This window comes from Suricata suricatta, chromosome 15 (genome assembly GCF_006229205.1).
Source record: "Suricata suricatta isolate VVHF042 chromosome 15, meerkat_22Aug2017_6uvM2_HiC, whole genome shotgun sequence".
NCBI classification, from domain to species: domain Eukaryota; kingdom Metazoa; phylum Chordata; class Mammalia; order Carnivora; family Herpestidae; genus Suricata; species Suricata suricatta.
The window spans coordinates 27069458-27095873 of record NC_043714.1 but is presented as its reverse complement, the minus strand read 5'-3'; the positions used below and the strand labels follow the sequence as shown (position 1 = coordinate 27095873).

At 40.3% G+C, this 26416-nt stretch overlaps 2 protein-coding genes across 2 annotated transcripts in view; both read left to right on the top strand.

Moving 5' to 3' along the window:
* The window catches only part of TPD52 (tumor protein D52), a 35985-nt gene extending 20707 nt beyond the window's left edge, over nucleotides 1–15278 (top strand). The window contains exons 7-9 of the mRNA XM_029923295.1: nucleotides 6954–7027; nucleotides 8518–8566; nucleotides 12503–15278. Of these exons, the coding sequence (XP_029779155.1) occupies nucleotides 6954–7027; nucleotides 8518–8566; nucleotides 12503–12622 (243 nt within the window). The 3' untranslated portion in view covers nucleotides 12623–15278. The remainder of the gene's footprint in view (nucleotides 1–6953; nucleotides 7028–8517; nucleotides 8567–12502) is intronic.
* A 2730-nt stretch (nucleotides 15279–18008) lies between these two features.
* Nucleotides 18009–26416, top strand: part of MRPS28 (mitochondrial ribosomal protein S28) — a 108807-nt gene continuing 100399 nt past the window's right edge. Inside the window, exon 1 of the mRNA XM_029923920.1 lies at nucleotides 18009–18262. Coding sequence (XP_029779780.1) covers nucleotides 18047–18262 — 216 coding nt within the window. The 5' untranslated portion in view covers nucleotides 18009–18046. The remainder of the gene's footprint in view (nucleotides 18263–26416) is intronic.

The following is a 26416-nucleotide window of genomic DNA, read 5'->3' as shown; positions in this document are numbered from 1 at the left end:
GGAGTGGGAGAAGGCGTGGGGACTAGAATAAGTCAAGGTGCAAGAACCCAGTTAACACCGGATTATATAACAATGTTAGATATGGTAGAAACAAAAATACAAAAATATTTATGTAGGTGCTGTTGGAGAATGATGTTTCATCAGTACATGTCCCTGGTCTTTCTCTGTACTTCTGAGATTAAGCAAATGTACATAAGATGGCTCAGTACGTGCTGTCTGATCAGTTGATCAGGAACAAATTAGGTATTGCCACTCTTTTCTAGCTTATACAGTCACTTTTTTCATTTCACTTAAAAACTATATTGAGATTACACTCTGCCATTTTCAGTCCTGTTTCTAATAATGCATTGTGTATCCATATGTGGGGGTTAAATGAAGACTTTTGATTAAAACCTGGGAATGAGAGATCGGAGATTATTTTCTGAAAGCCAGATTTTAGAAGTCTCACAGGTTAAAAGCTGGCTAACGTCACTTCAGTTTCTAGGCCAAGAAGCCCTGATTGTGATCTGATTTCAGGGGTTCACATGTTGTAAAAATATACACATAATAAAACACATAAAAGCATACGTAATAGAAAACCTGTATGAAGAAAAATCGCATCTTTTAGATCACTGAGTTACAGTGGCAAATACTGGCCCCAAAACTGTCCAAGGAGAGGAAGCTTGGAAAGTAGATTCTGAGGGTTTCGGTCCCAGCAGCAAGGCCCCTGCTCCCATGGAGACGATGCTAGAGGCCTCCTCGTTGGCCAAGTGCTTGAAATAGTTGCTTAATCCTGTCAACTTCCCTTTGTTTTGAGTGCCTGCTTACCCAGCAAGCTTGTGGCAATGATTGCACTCTGTGACAGAATTGTGGCTGATTTGCTGACGTGAATTGTTAGACTCAGCAACAGTTTTTATGTCACGTTGTCAATTAATACATTGGCACTTGGGATTTAGATATTATTTGCCTCACACCTCAGGTGGGTATGTAAGGAGGAGGAAGTGGAGGAGAAAAGAGACAGATATGTTTCTTTTTTTCTTTTATAGTTTATTGTCAAGTTGGTTTCCATGTAACACTCAATGCTCATCCCCACAAGTGCCCTCCTCCATGCCCATCACCCCCCTTCTTCTCTCCCCCTCATCAGCTCTCAGTTTTCAGTATTCAGGAGTCTCTCATGGTTTGCCTCCCTCTCCCCAACTGTTTTTTCCCCTTCCCTTCCCCTGTGGTCCTCTGTTAAGTTTCTCCTGTTCCACTTATGATTGAGAACATATGGTATCTGCCCTTCTCTGCCTGACTTATTTCACTTAGCATGACACCCTCGAGTTCCATCCACATTGCTACAAATGGACAGATTTCATTCCTTCTTATTGCTGTGTAGTATTGTACTGTATATATAAACCACATCCTCATCTTCTTCTTCTTCTTTTTTTTTTTTTGAAAGAGAGAGCACGAGCAGTGGAGGGGCAGAGAGAGAGGGAGACACAGAATCTGAAACAGGCTCCAGACTCTAAGCTGTCAGCACAGAGCCTGATGTGGGGCTTGAACCCACGAACTGTGAGATCATGACCTGAGCCGAAGCCAGATGCTTAACCGACTGAGCCACCCAGGCCCCCATAAACCACATCTTCTTGATCCATTCATCAGTTGATGGACATTTAGGCTCTTTCCATGATTTGGCTATTGTGGAAAGTGCCACTATGAACATTGGGGTATATGTGCTCCTATGCATCAGCAATTCTGTATCCCTTGGGTAAATCCCTAGCAGTGCTATTGCTGGGTCATAGGGGAGTTCTGTTGTTAATTTTTTGAGGAACCTCCACCCAGAGAGATCTGTTTCTAATCCCCTGTGAATGAAGCATCTGTGACGGCAGGGTAAGGGCAGGATGTGGGATTGTAGGGAGACCCACGTGGGAGGCCCGTTAGGGACAGTGGCTTCCCCCTCAGGTGTGTTCATAGCCCCCCGTCTCTTGTTTGCTCACTGCCTACTACACATACATGCTGAGCATTGATTCATTCCTTTAACTTTTGAGAGAAACTCTGAAAGAGCCTTCTTGTTTTCCTTGGTGCCAGTGTTAAGCATCAATTTCAGTGTTATTTATAGTGTAGTATAACAATTCAGCAGCCTCATTAGTCAGGTATTTTTGATATATTTAAGAGGAAGTGCTAATTACCTTGGCCTTTATTTCCAAGGGACGTTTTCCCCTTTTCTGTGTGTAAACCTCTAGATATCTTCTTCTATTTGTTTGGGGCTCATTAGAGTCATTCCAGACAATTCTGTTTTGCTAAAAATTTTCATCCCTACTGGGAAAAGAAATGATGTCTTCTCTTTCAGAGACTACTTTTTGATCAGAATTTGAAAAAGCTTTATTGAACTTTTCTACATTTCATGCCCGTGTTTCCTAATGTTAGTTACCACAATCGTTTGTTCATTCAGGCTTTCATCCTGAAGTATTTATTAAATGCTAACCATGTGCCGGACCCCGGTCCAGACTGTGTGGTCAAGTTACCAACTGAAGTAACAAGTTGGTGCAATACGGAAGTTTTAAAGACTACACTCTAATATGAAATAAATGTTAATGTGTGTTTCTGTTAAAGTTCATCTGTAGTAATAATAATGGTGAATAATTACATCCCAGGCAAGGCTCTGTATAGTCCCTCTGAACTAGGTGCTGCTAGTGTTTTGATTTTACAGAGGAGGAAACCCAGCCATAGATTAAGTGACTCCCCCAAGAACACGTAAGATCACACAGCTAAGTGGATGAAGGCCAAAGTTTGAACCCAGGCAATGCCCTGGTTCTGGAGCCTGTATTCTTCTCTGCATTGTTCTGCCTCCCCAAAGCAATCACAGCTTAAGAATAGGCCCCTCCAGGCACTGGCCAGCACATACTTTGGTTTATCACTTAGAGTCAAGAAATTATTGTGAGGGCAAAGTGGAAAAATAATACATACATAGATCTCAAAAGCGTGCCTGGCACATAGTGAGCATTCAGACATGCTAACCATTAACTCTTTCTTTTCTTTTTCTGTGTCCGACCTGTCACTTCCTTCTCCTTCCTCCCTTTATGTCTCCTCCTTTATTGTGATTAGGGATGAAAAGATGAAGGAACTGTGTAAGAAACCAGGAAAAATTTAAGTCAATGCAGCTTTTTAAAGAATAACTTAAAAAATGTTTATTTATTTTGAGACACAGGCAGAGAGGGGAAGAGAGAGAGCGAATCCCAGGCGGACCCTACACTGTCAGGGCAGAGCCCAGCCTGGCGCTTGATCTCATAAACCACAGGATCATGACCTGAGCTGACACTGAGAGTTAGACACTTACCCGACAGAGCCACCCAGGCGCCCCAAGAATAACTTTTCTAAAGTAAGAGTAAATATAAGATTGAGAAGCATTTAGTGAGAATCAGGTTGTCCTCTGATTTTTTTTTTTTCTGGTCCGTGTTTTTGAAGACCTAGATTTACATTCCTACTTTTGATGCTATTATTGGAGGGTTACAAATTGAGCTGGAAATTTTTTAACAAAATTTGCTGTATATTCTTCTCTGCATTGTTCTAACTAACCCTCACAGTGTATCTATTAGGGGTCTGGTCCAGCAACAGCATAGCATTTTGCTTTTGAACTTTCCCATATTATATTTGAGCTTCAGTGAAATTGGAGATGTTCTGTAAGTTGAGGCAAGTTGAGGCTTTGTGGAACTCTCCACAGGAAAGCTAGAAATGCAAGAGGAGCCGCCCTGTCGTTCGATTACCAACCAGCCACGAACAAAATTGAATTTCATCTAAGTATGGATTACGGAGAAGTTCAAATAACTGAATGGACTTGAAAAAGCTAGATCCTTCTTGTCTTTGCCATTAAAACAGCTACCTCAAATACAGGGAGACTAAGGGACTTTGTCTGTGTCTGTATTAATTTGATTTCATTCTCTGTTCAGTGAGTGTATTTTTAATCTTATTGTGAAACATAAAACCTATAGAAAAGTGCTCACAACAAAATTCAACTCAGTGATTTATCACAAAATACACACCTTATTGTTAACACTTCCTTGCCTGATATAGTCCCACTTAAACATTTAGTGTGTGTATGCTTCAGTTTGTCTTTGCTGCTAATGGAAGCTCAATGCTAGCAAGTGTGACTATGTCATGATCCTGTGAAGGACACTAAAGTCTTTTACAAGAGATAATACATTGTTTCATATATTTCTCAAACTGATCATTTTAACATTCTTCTTTTAGTCACATTGTGAAAATTATTGATGCCTGCTTAGTGCTTAATAATCACTAGATGCTTATTAAATGCTCCAAATTATCAACTTCTGACTTGGTTTTCTTGGAAGCACATTGGTGGTCCTTTGCTGTAGTTAATACTGGAAAAAGAAAATATTTAAACAATTATCTGCATTTCCAGCATTATTGTTTGCTCCTGTTGCCTTATTTGTGAGTTTCCCCTTTCTTCCTAAAACCTCCTTCCATTAATGTCCCCTCCCATCTATCTCTTACCTAATCAGGGGACACCCCTGATTAAACGCAAGCATAGCTTTGCACGGACTTCTTGTTTCCATTCTCCATCCCCTGATAATTTCATGCAATGTTTACCATTCAGTTTTTCAACTCTTATGACCTCTTTTTATTTCTTATGTAGGATAATCTTGAAGTAATGTGTGCCCTGGATGTTGAATTTACGGTCAACTTGATGTATTTAGAATTGACTTTATGATCAGTTCTTCCACTTTGTCTTTGACTTGTTTCCTCTTAACTAGCTTGAATGCTGGTTCAAGGGGCACAGAACCCACAAATGGCCATTGGAGGGAATGAGCTTTTAAGTGGCTACAATTAGCTATGGATTTCCGAAATTTGCACTTTCCCTATTTCTTCATTTTGTTGATACTGTTGAATTCAGTCAGTGAGTCCCGTGAGCAAACAGTTTATCACACGTGCAGCCCTCACTCCCCTTCTTTTGCCATAATTTGGTAATTTCTGCCAAAATGAATGTTCTAGTGAAGAGTCTTGGTTATGAGGAACAAAAAATTATGTAAACTAGCTCACCTAAGAAGGAGAATGTGTCGCATAGAAAGTTCTTTTGGAATCTGAGGAGAGGAAAGGTGGCAAGCCTGTGCCCCACCCGGACTAGCCCTGCTGGTTGGAAACCTGGTAGAAATCAAGGTTCCTTCCCAAAACCAAGGAAACTGTGTTGCTCTCGCACCCTGCCCTCTTCCCTGCATGATGGTCTCTCTCTCCTTTCTTCTGCCTCTCTGTGCACTTATACTCAGTCCTTTCTTTGGGAACGGGCTTCTTCTGCATTCTTGCAGCCTGCACCTCCTGGTCCCCAAAAGGGCCTTCCTCAACGTCTATGTCCACCTAACTTTTTAGCTCACGTACCTAGTCATTAGCTGACCAATGGCTTAGTGTCTCAATTACAAAACCCCAGGATAAGAATCTTTATTGGCCTCTTTTTTTTTCTTCTTTTCATTCAGTCCCAATAGTTTGCACATCACGAGGGAGGTTAGTTGTGGTGGATGGAGTTCTACCAATCCAGTTATCATTGTTGATGATGATGGAAGGAGGCTGTGGAAATGTGATTGGACAGCCTCTTTAGAAGGATCTAACCTATTCTAAACTATTGTAATTAATATTAATTAATAGGATCGTAAACTAAGAAGGATGATTTTTATTAATCCCTATCCTTCAACTGTGGGTCTAGCCCTCTGCAATAGATCAAGCAGGAAAAGCATTAGTAAATTCCTTCTAGAATGTAATCTTGTACTCAAGGTGTCTACCACTGTTTTAGTACAGAGAGCATGGTGAGCTGCGTGGATTCTTTCCTGTGTTACATACGACATGAAGTACAAAGATGTCCACATACTTTACTGATTATCTTGACTACATGCACTGCCAGCATGTCTTGATTTTTATCAAGATCATACCCCATGTCATTACATATTAATGCAAAACTAGATTTGAGGAGCTGCTCTTAAAACACAGTGTCACGTGTAACAACTGATTTTTTGAGAAAACTAAATCACAGATGCAGTTTTCAGATATAATTGAGAATACCTTGGACTGTCCCACTGACCGGAAGGAAAGATTTCCTCCCAAAGCTGCTGTGCCAGGGATCAAAATATTACAAGCGTAGTAATCATATCAGCAATTTACCATGACTTTGTGAGCCCAAGAATTAAAGTGCGTTCATCTTGTGAGGTGGTCTCTATGGGAGATGGCTGAGAGTAGATAACCTTGAACCTGAACAGTCGGTAAGCTACATTGCCTTTGAGAAAGAAGTTGGTGCTAAAGGGCCAAAAATGACCATCAAGAATATTTAGTTCATTAGGCTGAAGTATGGGTGTCTCTTTTTAGAAAACCGACACCACTACTAAGGAGTGATCTGTAAATCACGTGCAGTTGTCACATAGATTGATTTGGAAGCCTTCCTGTTTTGGTCTGGTCACAGATACATGGGAGAAAGGCAGCTACTGGAGCCTTCGCCCGCCTCCCTTGTGCGTGTGTGTACCTGTGTGTGTGTGCTTCGTGTTTTGAGGGGAGGCGGTGAACAATGAGTCAGAAGACTCAGAGACCCAGGTTCCATTCTCCTGTGACCTTGGGTTAATCACTTCACTTCTGAGCCTCGGTGCTAGATGCCCCATAGATAGAGGTAGAAAGCACTGTCAAATTTTCAGAGTGCTATAAAAATGCAAGGTTGAGTTAAATTGGCTCACAAAGGGGTGTCTGGCTGGCTCAGTTGGAGCATGCGACTCTTGATCTTGGGGTCCTGAGTTCCAGCCCCGTGTTGGGAGGAGAGATTATTTTAATAAATACACTTACAAGAACTATAAAAAAATTAAAAAATTATTTGCTTGTGAATAAAAGTACATTGGAATGACTTTGATCCCCTCCACCTCAAAAAGTAGATGAGTCTTCATGGTGCCAAAAGAATGAACCCCTAGAAAGCTGAAATTTATGATGTCTAATCACTATACTAACTTCATGTCTATCTCTTTTTAATGCTGCCTCTTAGTATCCGCTCCATTCAACATTCAATTAGCATGCCTGCTATGAGGTAAAGTATACTTTTACAACATGTAGCTGATCCTATGCTTTCTTATTCTTTATTGGATGTGTAAACTTGAACTGTTCTCAGGCGGGCAGCTAGGGTTCTGCTCTAAACAAGCGGCGCGTTTAACTCCATACCTGTTTTATTTATCCATTATATTTCCTATAATGTTAAGGTGGGGGCACGTGATCCATTAAAGGTTTGTGATTTACAAGAAAAAGTTATTATTTCTATTTTATTTTGTAAACCTATTAAATCGTTTCGTATTTTAAATCTGCTTAACTGAAAAAGTGAAGACTAACCCGTCTATAACAAAGCTTTTCATAGATACTCGTGTCCCACCGCCTCTGTCTTCATAGGCATTAGTTACTCTGCTTTTCCAGTCCCCCTCTTTGCACTTCCCTCATCCTATTCTGACATTTGAACTGTGATTCAATTCTGCCATCCACTTCCCTCAGGAAACAATGTGCAAGCGGTGCATGTTATTACCTCATTAACCTCTCTGAATTTTTAACAACATATGCTTGGGCTTAACCTTTATTATACATCAGAACTACTTGGAATGCTGGTTAAACCCCCTGCTTGCTGCACCTCTCCCCGCATTTCTGATTTCTGTAGGCTTGAGGTAGGAACTGAGAACTTGCATTGCCCACAACTTCCCAGGAGCTCCTAATGCACCCGGGGGGCCGCCCCTGGGCCGGCTGCCCATCACCATGGTTGGAAGGAGAAACCCCTTTGTTCCCTTCTTTACCTTTTCCATTTAGGTAATAGGAAGGATATTTGAGGTCAGGTGGATAATATAAAAGCTTCGAAAACGCAGACGTGGCGACGTAGGTTCTGTGATCCTTGTTAATATGGATGAGTGTGAAAGCGTGGGAGTGGCGTTCCGGGGTTCAGAGCGCTCTGTCACTGGGGGCGGCTTTGTGATGCAGGCAAAACCACATTTCTGTGCTTCTTCCTAACTTTTGGCCTCTTTCCTCATCTCCAACGCTGCTCCCTGGGAACCAGGATCTCCGCTGGGGAACCTCCTGTGGTCTGCTTGTCCTGCTTGGGGATATGGGTTCATGTAGGACTCTTTGCCAGGCAACGTGTGAATTTAAACACAGGTTTTAGAGTATAGTGCCTTAACCAAAATTAAACTGATCTAGCGGTGGCACACCTAGATGGAAAAGTGACAGAATTAGTGTCTTACCTGATTTTGTTTCTTCTCTTCACTCATGTACTTGACTGTATCTGTATTATGTGTCTTTGAGATGGGCTCTTTGTGGAACTGAAGGTATTGTAGAAATCTTAGACCCGAAATTGATCATCTTACCTAATAGTACATATTTGCGTATATGCTTGCACACACATGTACAGCTAAATATATATCTGTTTCTTTGCTGATTGAGAATAATTGTGAAGAGGAATACAGTCAACTAATGATGTTTCAAAATCAGTGAGTTATTTTTCAGTGTATGTAATTTTACTCTGTTTGTTTTTCTTTCTCTCCATAGAAACTCCCCAACTTTCAAATCATTTGAAGAAAAAGTTGAAAACTTAAAGGCAAGTAGAGAGGAATAGAATCTTAGTGATGTCTTGCTTTTGACTTAATTCTTTTTTTGCTGTGGGTAAATTATTCACATTACTCTTTCTAAAAAATAGTTAAAGAGCTTTGATGACTTTATTCTTTACATTATTATAGGTGATATGTACTCTTTTAATCAATGTTTTGAGTGTATGTTGTAGCATGGTAGATGCTGAATGCTAAAAAGAAATGTGTAATTTAAAAAAGTGGAAGTACTTGAGAAGTGTGTGCTGCTCAAATACTTTAATAATTTGACAAAATTTAATATAAATTTCGTAGAAAATTAGCAACAACATCGAAAAGCCCAAAGAGTAACACACAAAAAATTGGTCCTATCACCTAGAGTCTGTGATATGTATGCAGTCAGACTAAAATGTTAATGCGTTAAGAAGGAATTAACCAGATATGACATGAACATTTTCCTTTATCATTATTCTTCCTCAATATTATGTCTAATGGATGCTAACATGTACCTCGTGACAGATATTGTTTGTTCAGTCCCCCAATCATTAGACATTTTTATTATGATGATGATGCCGTGGTGATCACCACTGATGATTCACTTTTATTTCTTGATTGCTTTGATTACAGGGAAGGTGGGCATTTTGCAATGATTAGTTTTATTAATTTATAAATTGTATTATTTTTAAGATTATGTTCAAAACTATAAAATTCTTAACGCTTAGGATCACAAGTGACCCAGAAAGGTTGTCTCTTTCCTGACCAGTGACCAGCCTTCTCTGCGGGGTTTGTGCAAAGCCAGTACTTCATTTCTTCCTAAACAAATTCTGATCATTACTCTGGGTATTTTTTAAGGATTAAAATGATTATCTTAAGCATTTTATATAAATCTGCTTTAAAACAAATATTCAGATTTAGTCTTTCATTATTGTAACTGAGTTACTTATTTTTAAATGCATCTTTTTTAAATCACAGAAGCTGGGGCTACTTACAGAAGGAAACCCAAACACTGTAGCATGATTTGGATCTTTTTTTTCTTGCCCATACAAACACTAATACACACCGTTTCTGATCCTGTATAAATGTGTAAACGTTTTTCACATGTGAATCACCCCGCACACAGTTCCGTAACTTGTGCTTCTAGCCCCCACTCGCATATGTGCTCTCTGACCCGACAAACGGACCTGTTCATCTTTCTCACTGATGCTGCGCAAGCACCTAGATTAGTCCTTGGCACATTGATGCTACTTAATATGTATTTGATGAGCAGAAAATATATCCCAATCAGTCTTCTAGGTCAGTATGAGACCTGCTTTATTCTTTTATAATGCCTAGTCATGTGTTTGCAAATAACTTGTGCATTACAGGAGGTCCAGGCTTACTGTAATAAATAGGACTATCATGACTCTCTCCTTGAAATTCGCTGTAAGCGTTAGTTTTTGAAATGACAGGTTGGAAAGCCAGATAGCTATATTCTTTAGAACACTGAAGACAAGTAGAAACTTCCAGGTCATTACTATATATTCCCCCGGGAGTGTATCTAGATTCTATAAATTGTGGTGTAACTTGCTTTTGAAACATGAGTAGGCACCATTCAGATAAAAATATGTAATTTTTAGAAGTATAGTATATGAAACAGGTATCACCCCAAAATATAGTTGTATACTTGGGGTATAATTTTGTTAAATTACCTTTATGTTCGATTAAATATCAGGTCTACATGTACTTATGTTTAGATTTTGGATCGATTCATTTCTCTGTGGTAACTGAGCATTTGCCATGTGCCAGGTGAGGAGTGGTAGACCCAAGAGAGACACAGACCCTTTCTGGAAGATGTGTAGACAATTAAACGGCCACTGGAAATAAAGTGAAGTGGGGGTGCCTGGGTGGCTTAGTCAGTTAAGTTTCGACCTCAGCTCAGGTGATGATCTCACGGTTTGTGACCTTGAGCCCTGTGTCAGGCTCTGCGCTCACAGCTGAGAGCCTGGACCCTGCTTCAGATTCTGTGTCTCCCTCTCCTTCTCTGCCCCTCCCCTGCTTGCACTCTTTTTCTCTCTCTCTCTCTCTAATAAATAAATAAGCATTAAAAAAAAAATGAAAGTGAGGTAAGGTTCCATGATTGTCAACTCGGGGATGCAGAAATGTCTGACGTAGCTTAGGAGGGAAGGTAAGAGAGGGCTTCTCACAGGACACAATAATACAAATGGAGGCCTTTAGGTTGAGGAAAATGTTTAAAGCTTTGACGCCTTTTTGAGGAATACCAGGAACTTTGGTATTTGGTATCCTGTGCTGCAGGATAGAGAGCAGGAGATAAAGCTAGAGCGATGGGTAGGCTGCACCAAAGAATTTGGACTTAAGGCAGTGAGAAGCCTTTGAAGGATTTTAAACATCATGGGTGGTGTAGTCTGTGCATTTTAGAAAGATCACTGGTGCCCTGCAGATCCATGGGGATCTGGAGTCAGGGAGACTAGTTAGGAGGAACGAAGGGTAATCCAGGCCAGAGATGGTGGTGGAGTGAATTGAGGTCATGCTGATGGGACAGAGTTGAGAGATATTTAGAATTTAGAAATGACAGCCAAAAAGTTAGTGACAGATTAGATGTGGAACAAGATGGAGAAGGATCAAAGATGATTCCCAGATGTCTGGCCAAGGCTGCTCGGTGGGTGTTACAGCTGTGTAAAGTCTTAAAGAAGAATAGAGAAGGAACCGATTGTGGAGGGAGGAGTTCAGTGTTCGACATGTTGAATTGCAGGGGTCTTCATACTTTCCTATAATTAAGAAATGTGTTTTAATAAATTTAACAAGCATATGGACATAAGTTGTGCAGATTTTTCAAACAATTCCGATATTATGGATGGGAGACCAAAAAGAATGAGAGAAAATTTCAACAAGATTCCAGCCGATAATGTGTCTGTGGCTAGTCAGTTAAGACTGAGCTAAGAGCAGGGTCAAGTTAAACCTACTGTGAATTTCATTGTTGGTTATTGGCTGGTTTCTTTCTTTTTGTAATGTTTTTAAATTTATTTTTGAGAGAGAGAGAGAGACAGCATACTACTGGGATAGGGGCAGAGAGACAGGGAGACACAGAATCTGAAGCAGGCTCCAGGCTCTGAGCTGTCAGCACAGAGCCCGATGCGGGGCTCCAACTCCTGAACCTTGGGATCATGACCTGAGCCGAAGTCACATGCTTAACTGACTGAGCCACCCAGGTGCCCCTATCGACTGGTTTCTTAGTCGGCTGTCCAGTCAGTCATTAAGATGTAACAGAGAGAGAGCATAGAGACATCAATGTTATTGAGGATGAAGTGACATCATGAAGGTTTTGAGGAGCATAAAGCATTATACAAATGCATGGTAGAACTCTTTATGCAGGACAGTGTTTATTGACAGGATTTCAGGCCAGATCAATTGGAGTATTGCTCCACAGACTTTAACTTGGCATGAAGCGCCTGGAGATCTTTACAGGTGGAGGTGGGGAGGCTGGCCTGAGACCCTGCATTCCTAACAAGCTCCCAGGGGACGTGGGGTCTGTCTGTGTGCTACGATTAAAGCACGCCTTAAGTGGCACTGGGTTATTCAGCTTACTTACATCGTAAATGGGATAATATATATATATATTCCTTCCTTTCCTTTGTTGTATTCAGTATTTCTTGAATGAGTGTAGTGAAACTTCAATAGATAATTTAGAATAAGAGGCCTTCAGACAAATTTCCCTGTGAAGAGCAACGAGCAGGTGGGAAAAAAGAGGGGGCGAAGTATTTTAGCAGACAAGCATGGTTTTCTGCCATGGCACCAGGTGTAACAGTACTAAATTCCGTACATAGAATAGTCACTGGGCTGCTAGGTGCTTGATTTATTTGTTCTTCAAAGTAAAATCTGAGTTACCTTTTCTGCAGAGTCAGCTGAGTTTTTTGTTTCATGGTGTCTTGTTCTTTCTGCATTTTTTTTTAAAGTCTAAGGTAGGGGGAACCAAGCCTGCTGGTGGGGATTTCGGCGAAGTCTTGAATTCAACTGCAAACGCGAGTGCCACCTCCACGGAGCCTCTTCCGGAGCAGACGCAGGGGGGCCAGTGAGGGGCTGACCCTGGCTGCCGCCCACTGCCAGCCGCTGCCAGCCGCTGCCAGCGGCGTCCAGGCACGTCACGTCAACACTCATTGCCCTCAGTTCCCACCGGATGTGCTTTTACTTAGCTTTACATGTTCATCTGACCAAATAGTTTGTGGGTTGAACACAATAAAAGAATCTTCACCTCTGTTCCCTGGAAACACCCTTTCCTGTGCATTTAAGGCCCCCGGTTTAGGAAACCCGTTATAAAACCACGTGTAATACCTGGGGATCCTCACTAGAATGACCCACGAAGCTTCAGGGTTCTATCACTGCTTTCCTACTTTATAAAATTGCTCTAGATCTGGGATGTCAGTTTAATCTTTGTCTTCACAATGATTTTCTTTGTTTTCTCTTTGAATCTCCATATCTTTGATTGCTAAGTGAAATTTAAAGTCTTCGGATTTCTGGTTATTAAAAGTTTTGGCTTAATTTTCTTTACCTTCAAGGAAAGAGTTACCAGCTACAAAAAATATTTTTGAGTAAATGTTCTGGCATAAGGTATCTTCTATCTTGTGTGTCTGAAGACAGCAGACTAAATGCATCAGCTCTCCATCCAGGTTGTTAGAGTGACAACATGAACAGCAATTCAGACTCCTCGGTGACTTGAGAGTGGAACCATCTCATCCTTGTCACCCTTTGTGACAGTAACCACTTTAGTGTTTTATTATTATGCCATTTATATCAACTTATTTTTCACAAGATTAAAATTTTAGTTTCAGAGTAAACTGCAAAATAACATTCGGAATCGAGCATACTGACATTATCGGTAGGTTGAAATATGAACACTCTCAACCAATGTTCCATTCAAAAGCCTGAAAGGTTTTTAGCTGTAATAACGCTAAAATCAATCACCGTAGGGGAAGCATTGCTGTCTTCATTTAATTCATTCAGCACCATTTAAAAATAAGCACACGAAGTTGTTGTATGACTAATACAACCTGAAAAGATTTTCTATTAAGGGGTTGTTGGTAATTCCTGAGGATTAAATGCATTAATGAAAACCAACTCATTGTTTCTTACTTACTTGTTTTCAGTGTCTTAGAAATTATAAAATGATACTGCAGACATTGCCCCCTATTTTGAAAACAATGGCAGGGCTGAATGAACCAAAGCCTCTGCAGGTATCTGCATGGAGGCCAAGGTCCTCTATTCTAATAGCAACTTACTCATCACTATTACCTTGTCATTATTCTGTGTGTGGCTGTGGCCTATAATGTTGTATTCGTTATTTATCAAGTTGTGATTGTTTTATTGTTTATGCCAAATGTAAATTGCCAAGCTTGGAGTGACCCAAGGCATTTTTTTTTTTTTAAAAGCATGGCTAGATTTACTTCAGGATAAGTTATCTTATGAAAAACCAGATTTGAAAAGCCACAAGTGTTGGTTGTTATAAGTAACGTGCTGCCATTCTTGATTGCTAGAGCTTTTGTTATAGCACTTTAGATGCAACTGAAAATATGCTCTATTAAATGTGAAAAGCCTAATAAATTCTGTATGTCAGTAGTATAGGTCTCAATATTTATTGTGAGACCAATGGTCTGGAAACAGCTTGTATTAAATAATCAACTGGTGTCTATGCAAAACAACAAAAACATTATTTATACTACCTGCTTTAAATCACTGCTTAATGGTGTTAGACTAACATGTAAAATCTTTCCTTAAAGAGGCTTTAAGGCAAATGTCCCAATTGTTGAAGCGTTGTCCTGGAGGGGTGGGTCTGTAGAAATTTGTCTTTTTATAGAACTACTCTGGTTACTCAACATAACTGTTATTTTTTTCTAACTAGTCTTTCATTTGAAAAAAGAAAATCACATCATCTTTTCATTGCATTGTTTCTTGGTGCCCTGCCCTGTACTATCTTTCAACAAGACAGACTGGAATAAGGTCGCAAGTTCTTTAGCTGAGTGAGATATACTCCGATCTTTTTACTTTATAGTGAGAAATGATAGCATAAGGGTTGAAAATGGGATGGGTGTATGTGGGTATTGGTGATGGTTGTGAAAGAAACTGGAGAATCACTTTTCTAGACATCTCCCTGTACTTAATTTTAAAATGATTTAATCTATTGCAAAGTACTCTGCATTTTAAAAGAAGTAGCAAAAAGTAGCAAGAGGATGACTTTAGAAAACCAAATGTGGACTTAGAAATGTTATTCAAAATAGTCTTATGGAAGATTCAATATTACAAATTCACAGATATTTCAGAAATGTGGGTTATCATAGGAATTACTAAGAATACCAGAGCGGTCCTGGTCACTGTATTCAATTTTGTGTTTGACACTGTAAGAAAACAACTTGAGAGTGAAATCTCAGACAGATATTGAAGAATTCAAGAAGTGTAGTAGATGAAAATAATCCCTGAAACTAACCCCTTTTTATGAAAGAACGTCTTCACCTTACGGGGTTTGTGGAAAATAAAGCAAGAGTTCTTATGCTTAGGAGGCCAAAGGAAATCAATGAAAGAGAGTAGAATTCATTGGATTATCATTTTAGTAACTCAAACTACTGAAATAGAGAAAATACATCTTTAATTTGGAATCACTGTTTCTGGATCTGTTAAATGCACACTGTATTTTTTTTTTGTATCGTATTTGAAAACAATAAAAATACTGTAATTTGGGTATGGGGTCCTTTTGTATGTATTCCCTGTCAAGGAAAGAGGTGAGTCCACTATACAACTTCTCTCTGGACACTTCATATTCTAGATATGGGAGTAAAACCCCCTAAGTAGCTATATGGAATCAAGTATATTAAACATAAGCTACATACTGACTATAAGTGACTATGTGCTGTCTGTAGGCAAAGGAGTTGTTGTTGTATAAAATCCTGTCAGGATCAATTTCTTTATAGTTCTTAAGACCCAGATGAAAAATCTTCACCAAATGTGAAGAAACATTTGGCCATTAATCCGTGACTTTCCCATTAATTCGTGACTGTGCTGACAACACTGAGCCTGTTTGGGATTCTGTCTCTCCCTCTCTTTCTGCCCCTCCCCTGCTCATCCTCTCTCTTAAAATAAACAAACATAAATATATAAACATAAAAGCATCACTTCTAAGTAAACTTGCAAATCTTATACAAATAATTTCCATATTCTGATTCTGAAATCCAAGTGAACCCAAATCAGAATGAGACAAAAGCACCACTCTTCGTGTGTCAGCTTCCAGGGGGCAGGGCCTGCATGTACCTGTCACCTGCCGGGACTTCATACCTAAATAAATACTATTTGGTGACTAAAATTCTTGCCAACTCTCTAGGTAATTTTCATTACTTAATGAGGCTGGTTGGTAGAGTGATTCTTTTAATTTGGTGGTTTTCCTAGCGTGCAGTGAAAGCCTAACCATTCTGTTAAAATATTTGTAAGCAGGTATGATTTTTTGCTCTAACACTCTCATAATGCTTTGGCCTTCCCCTTTGTTTCTAGGATCAATTTTCTATTCTTATTTTTCAGTTTGACTATTTCTGTTAATCTCTTCTAATTCTTTAAATGTTATTCCCTAACCGTATTGATCTGTGTGAACTCCTTAATGATGTTATTTATCTCTATGGCTGAAATGACCATCTTTAAAGTAATACTATCTCCCCAGTGTATCACTAGTCCTATCTTATTTTCTAGGTTTTTATGTATGCTAAAGGCATGAATTTCTAATCACTTCCTGGTCACCTCCACCCAGACATTAATAGCCAGTATTTTTTAAGTTTCCAGTAAGTGTTGGGCATTTTCGCTCATTTCCCTTAATTCTTTCCTCAAGGATGTGGCAGTGTAATCATTTTATACATGACATTAGATGTGGAGCCAGCACATGAACTATTTTCCGTTCACTCTCCTTGCCAGCCACCATCACTCATACTTTTACAGAGTGTACTAACAATTTGCAAGCTACATACTAACAGTTTCCAAGCTATAGGGTGAAGGACTGTATTTTTAATAAAGGGAGAAGGAAGGTGTAGTGCAAGGAGTAGAGCAGGATCAGAATCCCTAAGGTGCCATCGAGATGTTAAAATCCTGCCGTTAGAGCTGATGTTACAGTTGGTATAGGCTAGGACAAACTGTGTAGGTATCTCCTTTAGATCTGTCCAGTCCTTACACTACTGATGCTCTACCAAAGGGAAAGAACTAAGCATAACTTGAAGTCAGTTGATAGATTTATACATTCATCACCTCAGGATTCGCCCTAAAATGTCCATTCTCATAATCCTCAAGGAATGTGTCATCTGGCTGAGGTAGGATATGAGTATCATACATCTACTGAATTTTAGAGCTAGGATCTTTGTAATCCCATTTGTTCTGTAGCTATTGATTTAGTCAAATTTACAAAGCACTTAAAATTTAGCAGGGGGGCTAATGGATTGGATTTACAAGGGAGGAAGCCAAATCAACATTAAATTGGTTTGTCTAAGATCAGGCTTACAGTCAGAACTAGAATTAAGAGGTTCATAAGGTCACTGGCCAATGCACTTTACAATTTACCACTTTCTCTTGAAGTATAAGTAGAAAAAGCCACTGATAATAATGCAAAAATGTTTCAGGTAAGACTTCATTAATGGTCAAAGAAAGTTAATGTGTAAGTATGTGTAAGGCCCGGTTTTGAAATGGGTGGACAAGTTCTGGGAATTAACACTGGTGGGGCGCAGGGGAGAACACATGAGTGACGGCGGGGTCTCTGGTAGTGCTGGTTTAGGCGCATTTGAAGTTTAATTCCTTAGATGGAATTTTAGCTATCTACAAACGACAAAAACTCAGATTAAATATTGTAACGTCAGTGGGCTGACCTCAGAAGTGAAAAACACAAACTTAGTGCCAGGATTTCATAAACGTTCATCGAGTCTTATTACGTGCTAGTGTCAGGGATCCAACAGCCAAGAGTTTACAAATTTGGGACAGCAGACGCAAAACAAATTTTAAGTAAACCACAGCGCATATTAAGAATGCTACATGGTATAAAGTAAACCAGGAGAGTCCGATAGTGTGTTTGGGATTCCAATTCTAAATATGGTAATCAAGGAGAACCTCCTATTCAAGCAGAGACGCGAAAAACCGGTCTTCCGCGGTCTGGAGGAAAAACCCAGGCGGCGGGGCCAGCAAGGGTCGCAAGCTAAGAATTTAACAGCCCTGGGGGAACGAAATTCCTACGAGTCAGAAACGCTTTCCGCGTAATTTGGCAGATCGCGGCCCGTAGGGGACCCCTCGGGCACCAACAATTTAATCTACCGATTGAAGTTTAACCACCTGCCCCACCGCCCCCGCGCGCCACACCCCTCCCGTGCATCAACTGACTACCACAGGCGTATGGAACGTCAGTGCTCCGCAAGGGGGTGGGCCATCCGCTGCTCCGCCCCGTGACCTGCGCGCTTGCGGAGGGGTGTAAGGTCAGAGGTTTCGGAGCCGTCATGGCGGCACTGTGCCGGTCCCGTGCAGTAATTGCCGAGAGCCATTTCCTGCGAGTGTTTCTCTTCTGTCGGCCCTGCCGAGGCGCAGGAACTGAGAGTAGCTCCGGGAGTGAGAGTTCCGATTCCACAGAGCCTAAAAGAGGGCCAGGCGGCTTCGCGAACGCTTTGGAGCGGCATTCAGAGCTGTGGCGGAAGGCGGAGCTCCGTCCGAAGAAAGTGAGTCGCAGGAGCTACGCCAGACACGCGGTGGGCGGGCCTGGGTTTTCGGCGAGCTCCAGCGTGGGGCGTGGGGCGGGAGTTGGGGCGGAGCCTGGCCTAGGGGGTGGATGGAGCTAGGGGCAGGGGTGTGTCTTGGCCCTGCTGCGGGCTGCTAGGAGCCTGGGGATATCTTAGTGATTTTCTCCTCTTGTACTTCAGTGCTGCCTTTACGTGCTGGACCTGCTTTGTCCACACTCCTTTTTGCGCGCGTCTTTCTGGGAGTGCTGGAAGGGAAAACCAGCAGGGCGCGCTACCAGTGCGGCGGCCCGGGGGGACTCCTGGGACCCAAAGATGAATCGGACTCTATACCGGGAGAGGCTGGCCTCTCTGCTATGGAGTCCTTTATACACAGAAGTTCCAGCTTGGAGCTTGGTGTCTGGTGTACAAGGCTCTTTATAAGTATCTGTTAATTCAGTGGAAGAGAATTACTGTGTCTACGAACTTGAGCAATTGATTTAACTTATCAGTGCTTCGCTTTCCTTTTCGGTAAATGCCATTAAAAATCTTTTCCATGTGTTTCAGGCAATACTTTGTAAAATATCATGAATTTAGTAGATAAGTGAAATAGAAGTGATAGACATACATACGAGCCACAGTTTTTTTTAAGGTTTATTTTTATTTTTGAGAGGGAGGCAGACGGCGCGACCCGGGGAGGGGCAGGTAGAAAGGGAGGCACAGAATCTGAAATGCTGCAGGCTGGGAGCTGTCTGCACAGAGCATGACGCAGGGCTCCAACTCCTGAACTTGGAGATTGTGACCTGAGCTGAAGTCCTGAGCCAAAGTAGGATGCTTTACCGACGGACCACCCAGGCGCCCCAAGGAGACACAATTTTGTAATATTAAATTTAGCAGACGTGATGAAATTGGATGTGTGGCAATGTTAAATTATGTAAAAATAAACACTCTCAATTTTTGTACTTCTTTCTTCGGAGACCAGCACCAAACAGTTCACAGACAGGTTGTGTCCTGGAATATAGAAAACCGCCTGGAATTTAGTAAGTAATTGTTAATAGTTATTATTGACCAAATTTTCCTAAAATCAGGGGATTAGAAGAAGCCTGGTGCATTAGGTTTCTATTTGCTGCCCCATCAAATTACCACAAATTTAGTGGTTTAAGACAACACAGCTTTATTACTTTTAGTGCTGTAGGGGAGAAGTCTGATTGATGCCTCCCTGGGCTAAAATCAAGATGTTGACAGGGTTGGGCTCTTTTCTGTAGGTGGGATCTGCTGCTTTGCCTTTCCAGCTTGCGGAGCACGCTAGCGTGCCTTCACTGATTGCCCCACTTCCGCCATTTTCAAACCCAACAACAGCCGATGGAGTTCTCACATCCTATCACTCTGACCTCTCTTTCGCCTCCCTCTTTCATTTTTAAGGACTCTTGTGATGACTTTGGGCCCACCCAGTTAATCCAAGATAATCTCCCTGCTTTAAGGATAGTTGATTAACAAGCTTAATCTTACCTGCAATTTAATTTTCTTTTGCTGTGGAAGGTAACATTCACAAGTTCCAGGGTTAGGAAGTGGACATATTTGAGGGGGCATTATTTGTCTGCCATACCCGGAGAAGTCAAAATCCTAGAAGAATGCCGGTGATTGACCTGGTTGACTGATGGATGGATTTAGATCCATCCTTGGTGGATAATATGAGGATTAAGTGCGGTAAAGTGGAAAATGTATAAATGTACTTCATTTTCATTCCCCCAAATATTTATATAGGTAAGGGATTTCCCTTTTAGTTATCTTTCAACATTTCTCATTTATACTCCTTCCTCCAGGCTTTATCACTACATTCCAAACATCTTCAGAAACTACCAGAAAATAATTCTCAACTTCTGAGTTAATTGTGGCAAGAGTGAAATAGTAGCATTGTATGTATAGTGTTTGAAACCCCGAATGGTGATCATACTTGGTGATTTCACATGGAAGCAGTGATGTTTGTTTACCGAAGGAGACAACCAAGCTATTTGAGAGTGATCACGATTTCATTACCTTCCTTTCCCTTTAGCTCTTCAGTCCCTTAAGCGTCCAAGAGGAGCCTGGAGTGTTTCTTGGCCTTCCCAACATATCTATTAGAATTGTTCAGTCCAGCTCAGGCTGAATGGAGTCTCTCTGGGCAGTTGTTCTCTGCCTAACACAGTTATTGTTATTCTACTAAATATTATTCTATTATGTGAAGGTTAAATGTGTTTCCTTGTGACACACAATTGGTTCACTTATTATTCAGGATTTTTCAACATCTTAATTTAATGGAAGGAAGGAAAATCCCGGGGGAGAGGGGTCACCCAGAGTCTGGGCTGTAGTCTCCATTCGAAGAGCTCTTAGCTTTGGAACATTTACAGTTATATGGATTCCTTTACTCCTTCTTTAAAAAAAAAAGTGGAGGGGCGCCTTGGTGGCTCGTTTGGACGGCTCAGGTCATGATCTCATGATCCGAGAGTTCAAGCCCCATGTCAGGGTCTGTGCCTACCGCTCAGAGCCTGGAGCCTGCTTCGGATTCTGTGTCTCTGTCTCTGTCTACCGCTCCCCTGCTCGCGCATGCACACTCTCTCTTTCTCAAGAAATAAAGCTTTAAAAATTGTTTTAAATTTATTTCGAGAGAGTGCGTGAGCAGGAGAGGGGCAGAGGGGAGACTCCTAAGCAAGTTTTGAGGAGCCTAACTCAGAGCTGGATCTCAAACTGAGACCATGAACTGTCCAACGCGTGGCCGACTGAGCCACCCAGGCTCTCCTGACTCCCCCAAGCCCTCACCCCCGCCCCCACTTTTACTCATTCTTAATAGATGCCACTGACTCCAGTTGCTCCCTGGTCTAGGTCATTATATACAGTGGACAGAGTTATCTTCCTAAAGTTGGGCTCTGCAATCGGATTTAATGAAACACTCTTTTTGCTTTGCTTGAGAATCTTGTAAAACTTCCTTTCCACTGCCTGCAAGATTAGCCTGCTGCCAGTCAGGACCCAGTCCAATACAGAGATTAGAGTTTACCTTCAGTTTCAGAAGGCCAGGATTCAGAGCCGGGTTCAGCCATTTTCCTAGTTAACTTTGGGCAAGTTACTTAGCCTATCTTATGTTTGCTTTCTTATCTCAAAATGGGCTTAACTCTAACTGGGGTTATGGGAGAGTTTGCATGAAATAAAACATTTGAAGTGCTCTTAGCCCAGTAACTGTTGCAGAGAAAAGTTTTAGCTCAGTACATTTTAGCTTTTCTGTGGCCTCAGCTTCCAGGATTGCATAGGTCTTTGAATGAAATCCTACTGCTTTCCTAAATAATTAATAATAATTAAACTTTAATTTAAAAACACGCATATGCTCATCTGTTCAATCTCAATTTAAGGTCATTTTAGTCATTAATATGTTAATTTGTGGATCCAGAGTAATGTGGGTTCTTCAGAATAAAACTTTTCCTAGCGTTTTCCCCTCTAAAATATAAATTTCAGAGGGTAGAGAAGAGACCTTGTCTGACTTGTTCTGTTACATCCCTGGCACCTTGGCCTTTAGTGGGCACTCAGTAAATGTTTGCTAAATGGGTGAATGAATGAACAGTACACACAGTGCGTATTTGAACTTTATTTTGCCTGGCCTGTCTGTGAACTGAGATCTCTGTGTTAACTGCTCACAAGCAGCTGTATTGCTAATAAGAATACAGGTTTGAGCATATCTATTCAGTGTGCTCATCCAGAATAGAACTTGAGCAAAAACAATTTTTTTAATGTTTTTATTTATTTTTGAGAGAGAGAGAAAGAGACAGTATGAACACGGGAGGGTCAGAGAGAGAGGGAGACACAGAATCTGAACACAGACTCCAGGCTCTGAGCTAGCTGTCAGCACAGAGCCCGACGTGGGGCTCGAACCCACAAACTGTGAGATCATGACCTGAGCCAAAGCTGGACGCTTATCCGACTGAGCCACCCAGGTGCCCCATAAACAATTTTAAGAGTAATAAAACTGAAAATACATTAGTTTTAGTGTTTATTGGAAGTTTTTAGTGCTTTTCTGACTTGTATTTATGATGAGCAATATGAGTAGTTGTTCGGTGTTGGAAGAGATTCAACTTTGTGGAAAAACGCTTGCTTTGTTTTTTGCAGTTTCTGGATTTAATGGGAGAGTATCCTGAGTTTACAAGATGAATAAAGTTCATCTTTGTTCTATGATCAAAATTTTTGAAGATATATAAAAATATTATTCACTTACTTTAAAAGAAAAATTCAGATAGCATTGAAGGTTGTTATGTGAAATGTAAAAGCCCTCTTTTTTTTTTTTTTCCCTCACTTTGCATGCTGGGGAGTGTGTGTGTGTGTGCTTTTTCTGTTGTTGGTGGTGGTCGTGGTGGTTTGGAGTTGTCACACAAAGGGAACTATTTGCAGCAAATAAGATCACAGGGAATGCCTTCAGAGTGTGTTTTTTAAATGCTTACTTCATACCTCCAGAGATTTTATATGTATATTTATAAATACAAGTGAATTATTGATATATATACTTTAAAAAACCCCACAAGTTGGTTGGTGTTGTTTTGAATTATATTGTTACTGTTTAAGACTTAAGTTTTGGGGGTGCCTGGGCTCAGTCAGTTAAGCATCCAACTCTTGATTTCAGCTCAGGTCATGATCTCCCCATTCATGAGACTCACAGTTCATGAGATCGAGCCCTGCTTTGGGCTCTGTGTTGATAGTATGGAGTGGCTTGGGATTTTATCTTTCCCTCTCTCTGCCCCTTCCCCAATTGCGTTCTCTCTCTCTCAAAATAAATTTAAAAAACCTTGAAACAAAAAGAGTGTAACTTCTGGATTTAGATAGTGTCAGTTTGAATTCTGTTTCTTCTGTCATTTACTAGCTGTATTTTCTTGGAAAATTATTTAATATCTGTATATCTTTTCCCTTTTTGTAAAAATTCTTTGTCATGAAATTATTATGAGATTAAATGAATTTATTATTTAAACACTTAGTGCAAGTGCCTGATGCTTAATAAGCACCTAGTATATTTTAGTTGCTGCTGCTGAAAATTGCTGTTTTTACATAAGTATAACTTTGAATATTGTTTCTTACCGTTATTTATGTGTAATGTATATATATACCTCATTGAAAAAAATTTGCTTTGGGGCATCTGGGTGGCTCAGTCAGTTAAGCGGCTAGCTTTGGTCGGTCTCTGGCTCTGTGCTGACAGTTCAGAGCCTGGAGCCTGCTTCAGATTCTGTGCCTCCCTCCCTGTCTGCCCTTCCCCGGCTCAGTCTCTGTCTCTGTCTCTGTCTCTCAAAATAAAATAAAAGATATTAAAAAAAATTTTTAAAGAAAAAAATTGGCTTGGTATTCCATGGTATGGATGTACCGTAATTTATTTAACGGAACCTTCATTAATGAGATTCTATGTTGTTTTCTGTTTTTTTTAGACCTGGTACAGTGAACATTTACATCCTTTTTGCATACTTACAGAATATATGCTAGACAACAGCGTACAGGCAATTTGAGCTTTGGTAGATAAAACCTGTTCGCACCACACTACCACTTAGCATGCATGCAAATGCCCGTCTCCTCGCCTCTTCTGCCATGTTGGCCATGTTGGCATTTCTTGATTTTGAGCCCTCAAAACAAAATGCAGAAACTGGGAACCAGGGTGGTTATTGTTCACCACTGATGTCAATTTGTGATTTTTATCAAAATGACTGCATGTTCACATTTTTTGACTTCATAATAAGTAAATGCTATCAATATGAACCATAAAATATACTTATCCTAACAAAATGCTACATTTATGTCTTATATATTGGGTTTATAGGTAAGATTTCATTTGTAAAGTGCTTTCTGCTCAAAAATATTACTCTGTGGAGATAGTTGGCTTTTGCCTAAACAAATCATTGTGGTTTTTGCCTTTGCTCTTTCCCCGGGAATTAGCTTCTGTGCCTGCAGATTCCATTGTAAAAATCACCTCTTGCATGAGGCATTTATCATCTCATCAACCAGGCAAAACTCCTTTAGAAAGTCCTGGACATTATTTGATATTCCCTTTATGGTACACACACAACTCTTAAGTTATACTGAAGTCATTGGAGTACTTGTTCTACCCTGCTTTTTAGATTGTAGTTCCCTGGAGATCAGGAATCATTATTTTTTATTCACCCTTTTGATTCCTTGCATAATCAAAAGGACATAAGTTAGGGACTGAATATATATTTGTTGATTTAAATTGGAATTAAATTTATACAGTTATAGTATCTTGGGTGGCCTATTATTACATTTAACAGTATGTGTGTATAATCAACACTACAGGTTGAGATTACACCCATTGATTTAGTTCTTGTCCTTAGAGTGCCAGCCTAGGCATGTGCGTGGGTACCTCTAGAAGTAAGTGCTATTCAGTGAGAACCAGACAGGTTATTCTCAAAAGGAACCTTCCCCGGCCGGGGTGACTTAATCAAGGGCAGTTCATCATGAAATACTTATCCCAAGATTTTACTGAAGCTACTAGTTAAAGGGATCTCAAATTTAAATGACCCAAAATGCTGTTGTTTGGTGTGGAAGTTTGTAGGCGCCATACTCCTCCCCTGTTCACTTACCCCCTTCCGGTTTTCTTTGATTTATTACCTTTGATACTAGTTTGTCTGTCTATTCAACTAGTTCTTTATGTGTTTGGCGGGGCGGGGGGTGGGGGGTTTGTTTTTTGTTTTTTGAGGGTAAGTGTTGCAGGATTGTCACACAGAATCCTGACACTGAGGCTTTTCTTTCCAGAAAGCAACTTTATTCTTGCAGGCGCTGCTCCTTTGAGTTCATACCCAAAGAACTGAGCCCAAAGACCACATGGCGTAGTATTTAAGATATTTTTTACTTGTTTGTCTCCTATATATGGTAACACACAAATATTCAGTCTGATTAAGTGGTCTCATGTTACAAGGTCGTGAGGGAGGTTGTCACATACAAGAATAGCTAGATTGCCTTGAAATGTTTTTTTTTCTTTTTTTCTTTTTCTTTCCTTAGGGAGGAGATCCTACTACATGGGGACTAATTCCTTTCATTTTTGTAACCAACATATTCAGGTGATTTTTTTTTTTTGAGAGAGAGCGAGCGAGCGAGCAAGTGAGGGAGGGGTAGAGAGAGAGAGGGAGAAAGAGAGAGAATCCTGAAGTGGGACTCAAGTTCATTGGATGACCTGAGCAGAAGTCAGACGCTTAGCCAACTGAGCTGCCCAGTGCCCCCAACATAACATATTCTTATATATAGATGACCTGAATGTTTGCCAAGTATGTGTGTATATAACATAAAATACCTTTTTTAATGTTTTTATTTTTTAAATGTCTTTATTTATGTTTTTATTGTTTTTCTTAAATTTATTTATTTTTTTAGAGTGTGGGACGGGGCCAGGGAGAGAGGGAGACAGTGAATCCCAAACAGGCTCTGAACTGTCAGTACAGAGTCTGATGTGGGGCTCTGTCTCACACATCTTGAGATCATGACCTGAGCTTTAATCAAGAGTCTGATGACTAACCAACTGAGCCATCCAGGTGCCCCTGCTACACACACACACACACACACACACACACACACACAAATATATATATATGTATATATATATGTATATATATACACAAATGTATATATATATATATACACACACACACATATATATACATACATGTATGTGTTTATATATATATTTTAACTCTGATACTTTTTCCTCTTTTTTTAAAAGAAATATTTTTATTTATTAAGATTATCTTTTTTTTAACGTTTATTTATTTTTGAGAGAGAGAGACCGAGACTGAGTGGGGAAGGGGCAGAGAGAGAGGGAGACACAGAATCTGAGGCAGGCTCCAGGCTCTGAGCTGTCAGCACAGAGTGGGATGCAGGACTCAACTTGGGAATTGCCAAGACCGGGGCTTGAGCCAAAGTAGGATGCTTAACCGACTGAGCTACCGGTGCCCCTAAAGAAATATTTTTTTTTCTGTTTATTTATTTATTTTTTTTAACATATGCAATTATTTCCCATCATTTACACTACAGTAGTTACAGTTACACTCCAAACAGAAAAGCAAAGTAAAAAATCAAAACCCCAACTTCTATTTCATGTAATTAGACTTATACAGAAATTAGAAGGTTAAGTAACAACTAGTTAATCACCTAATT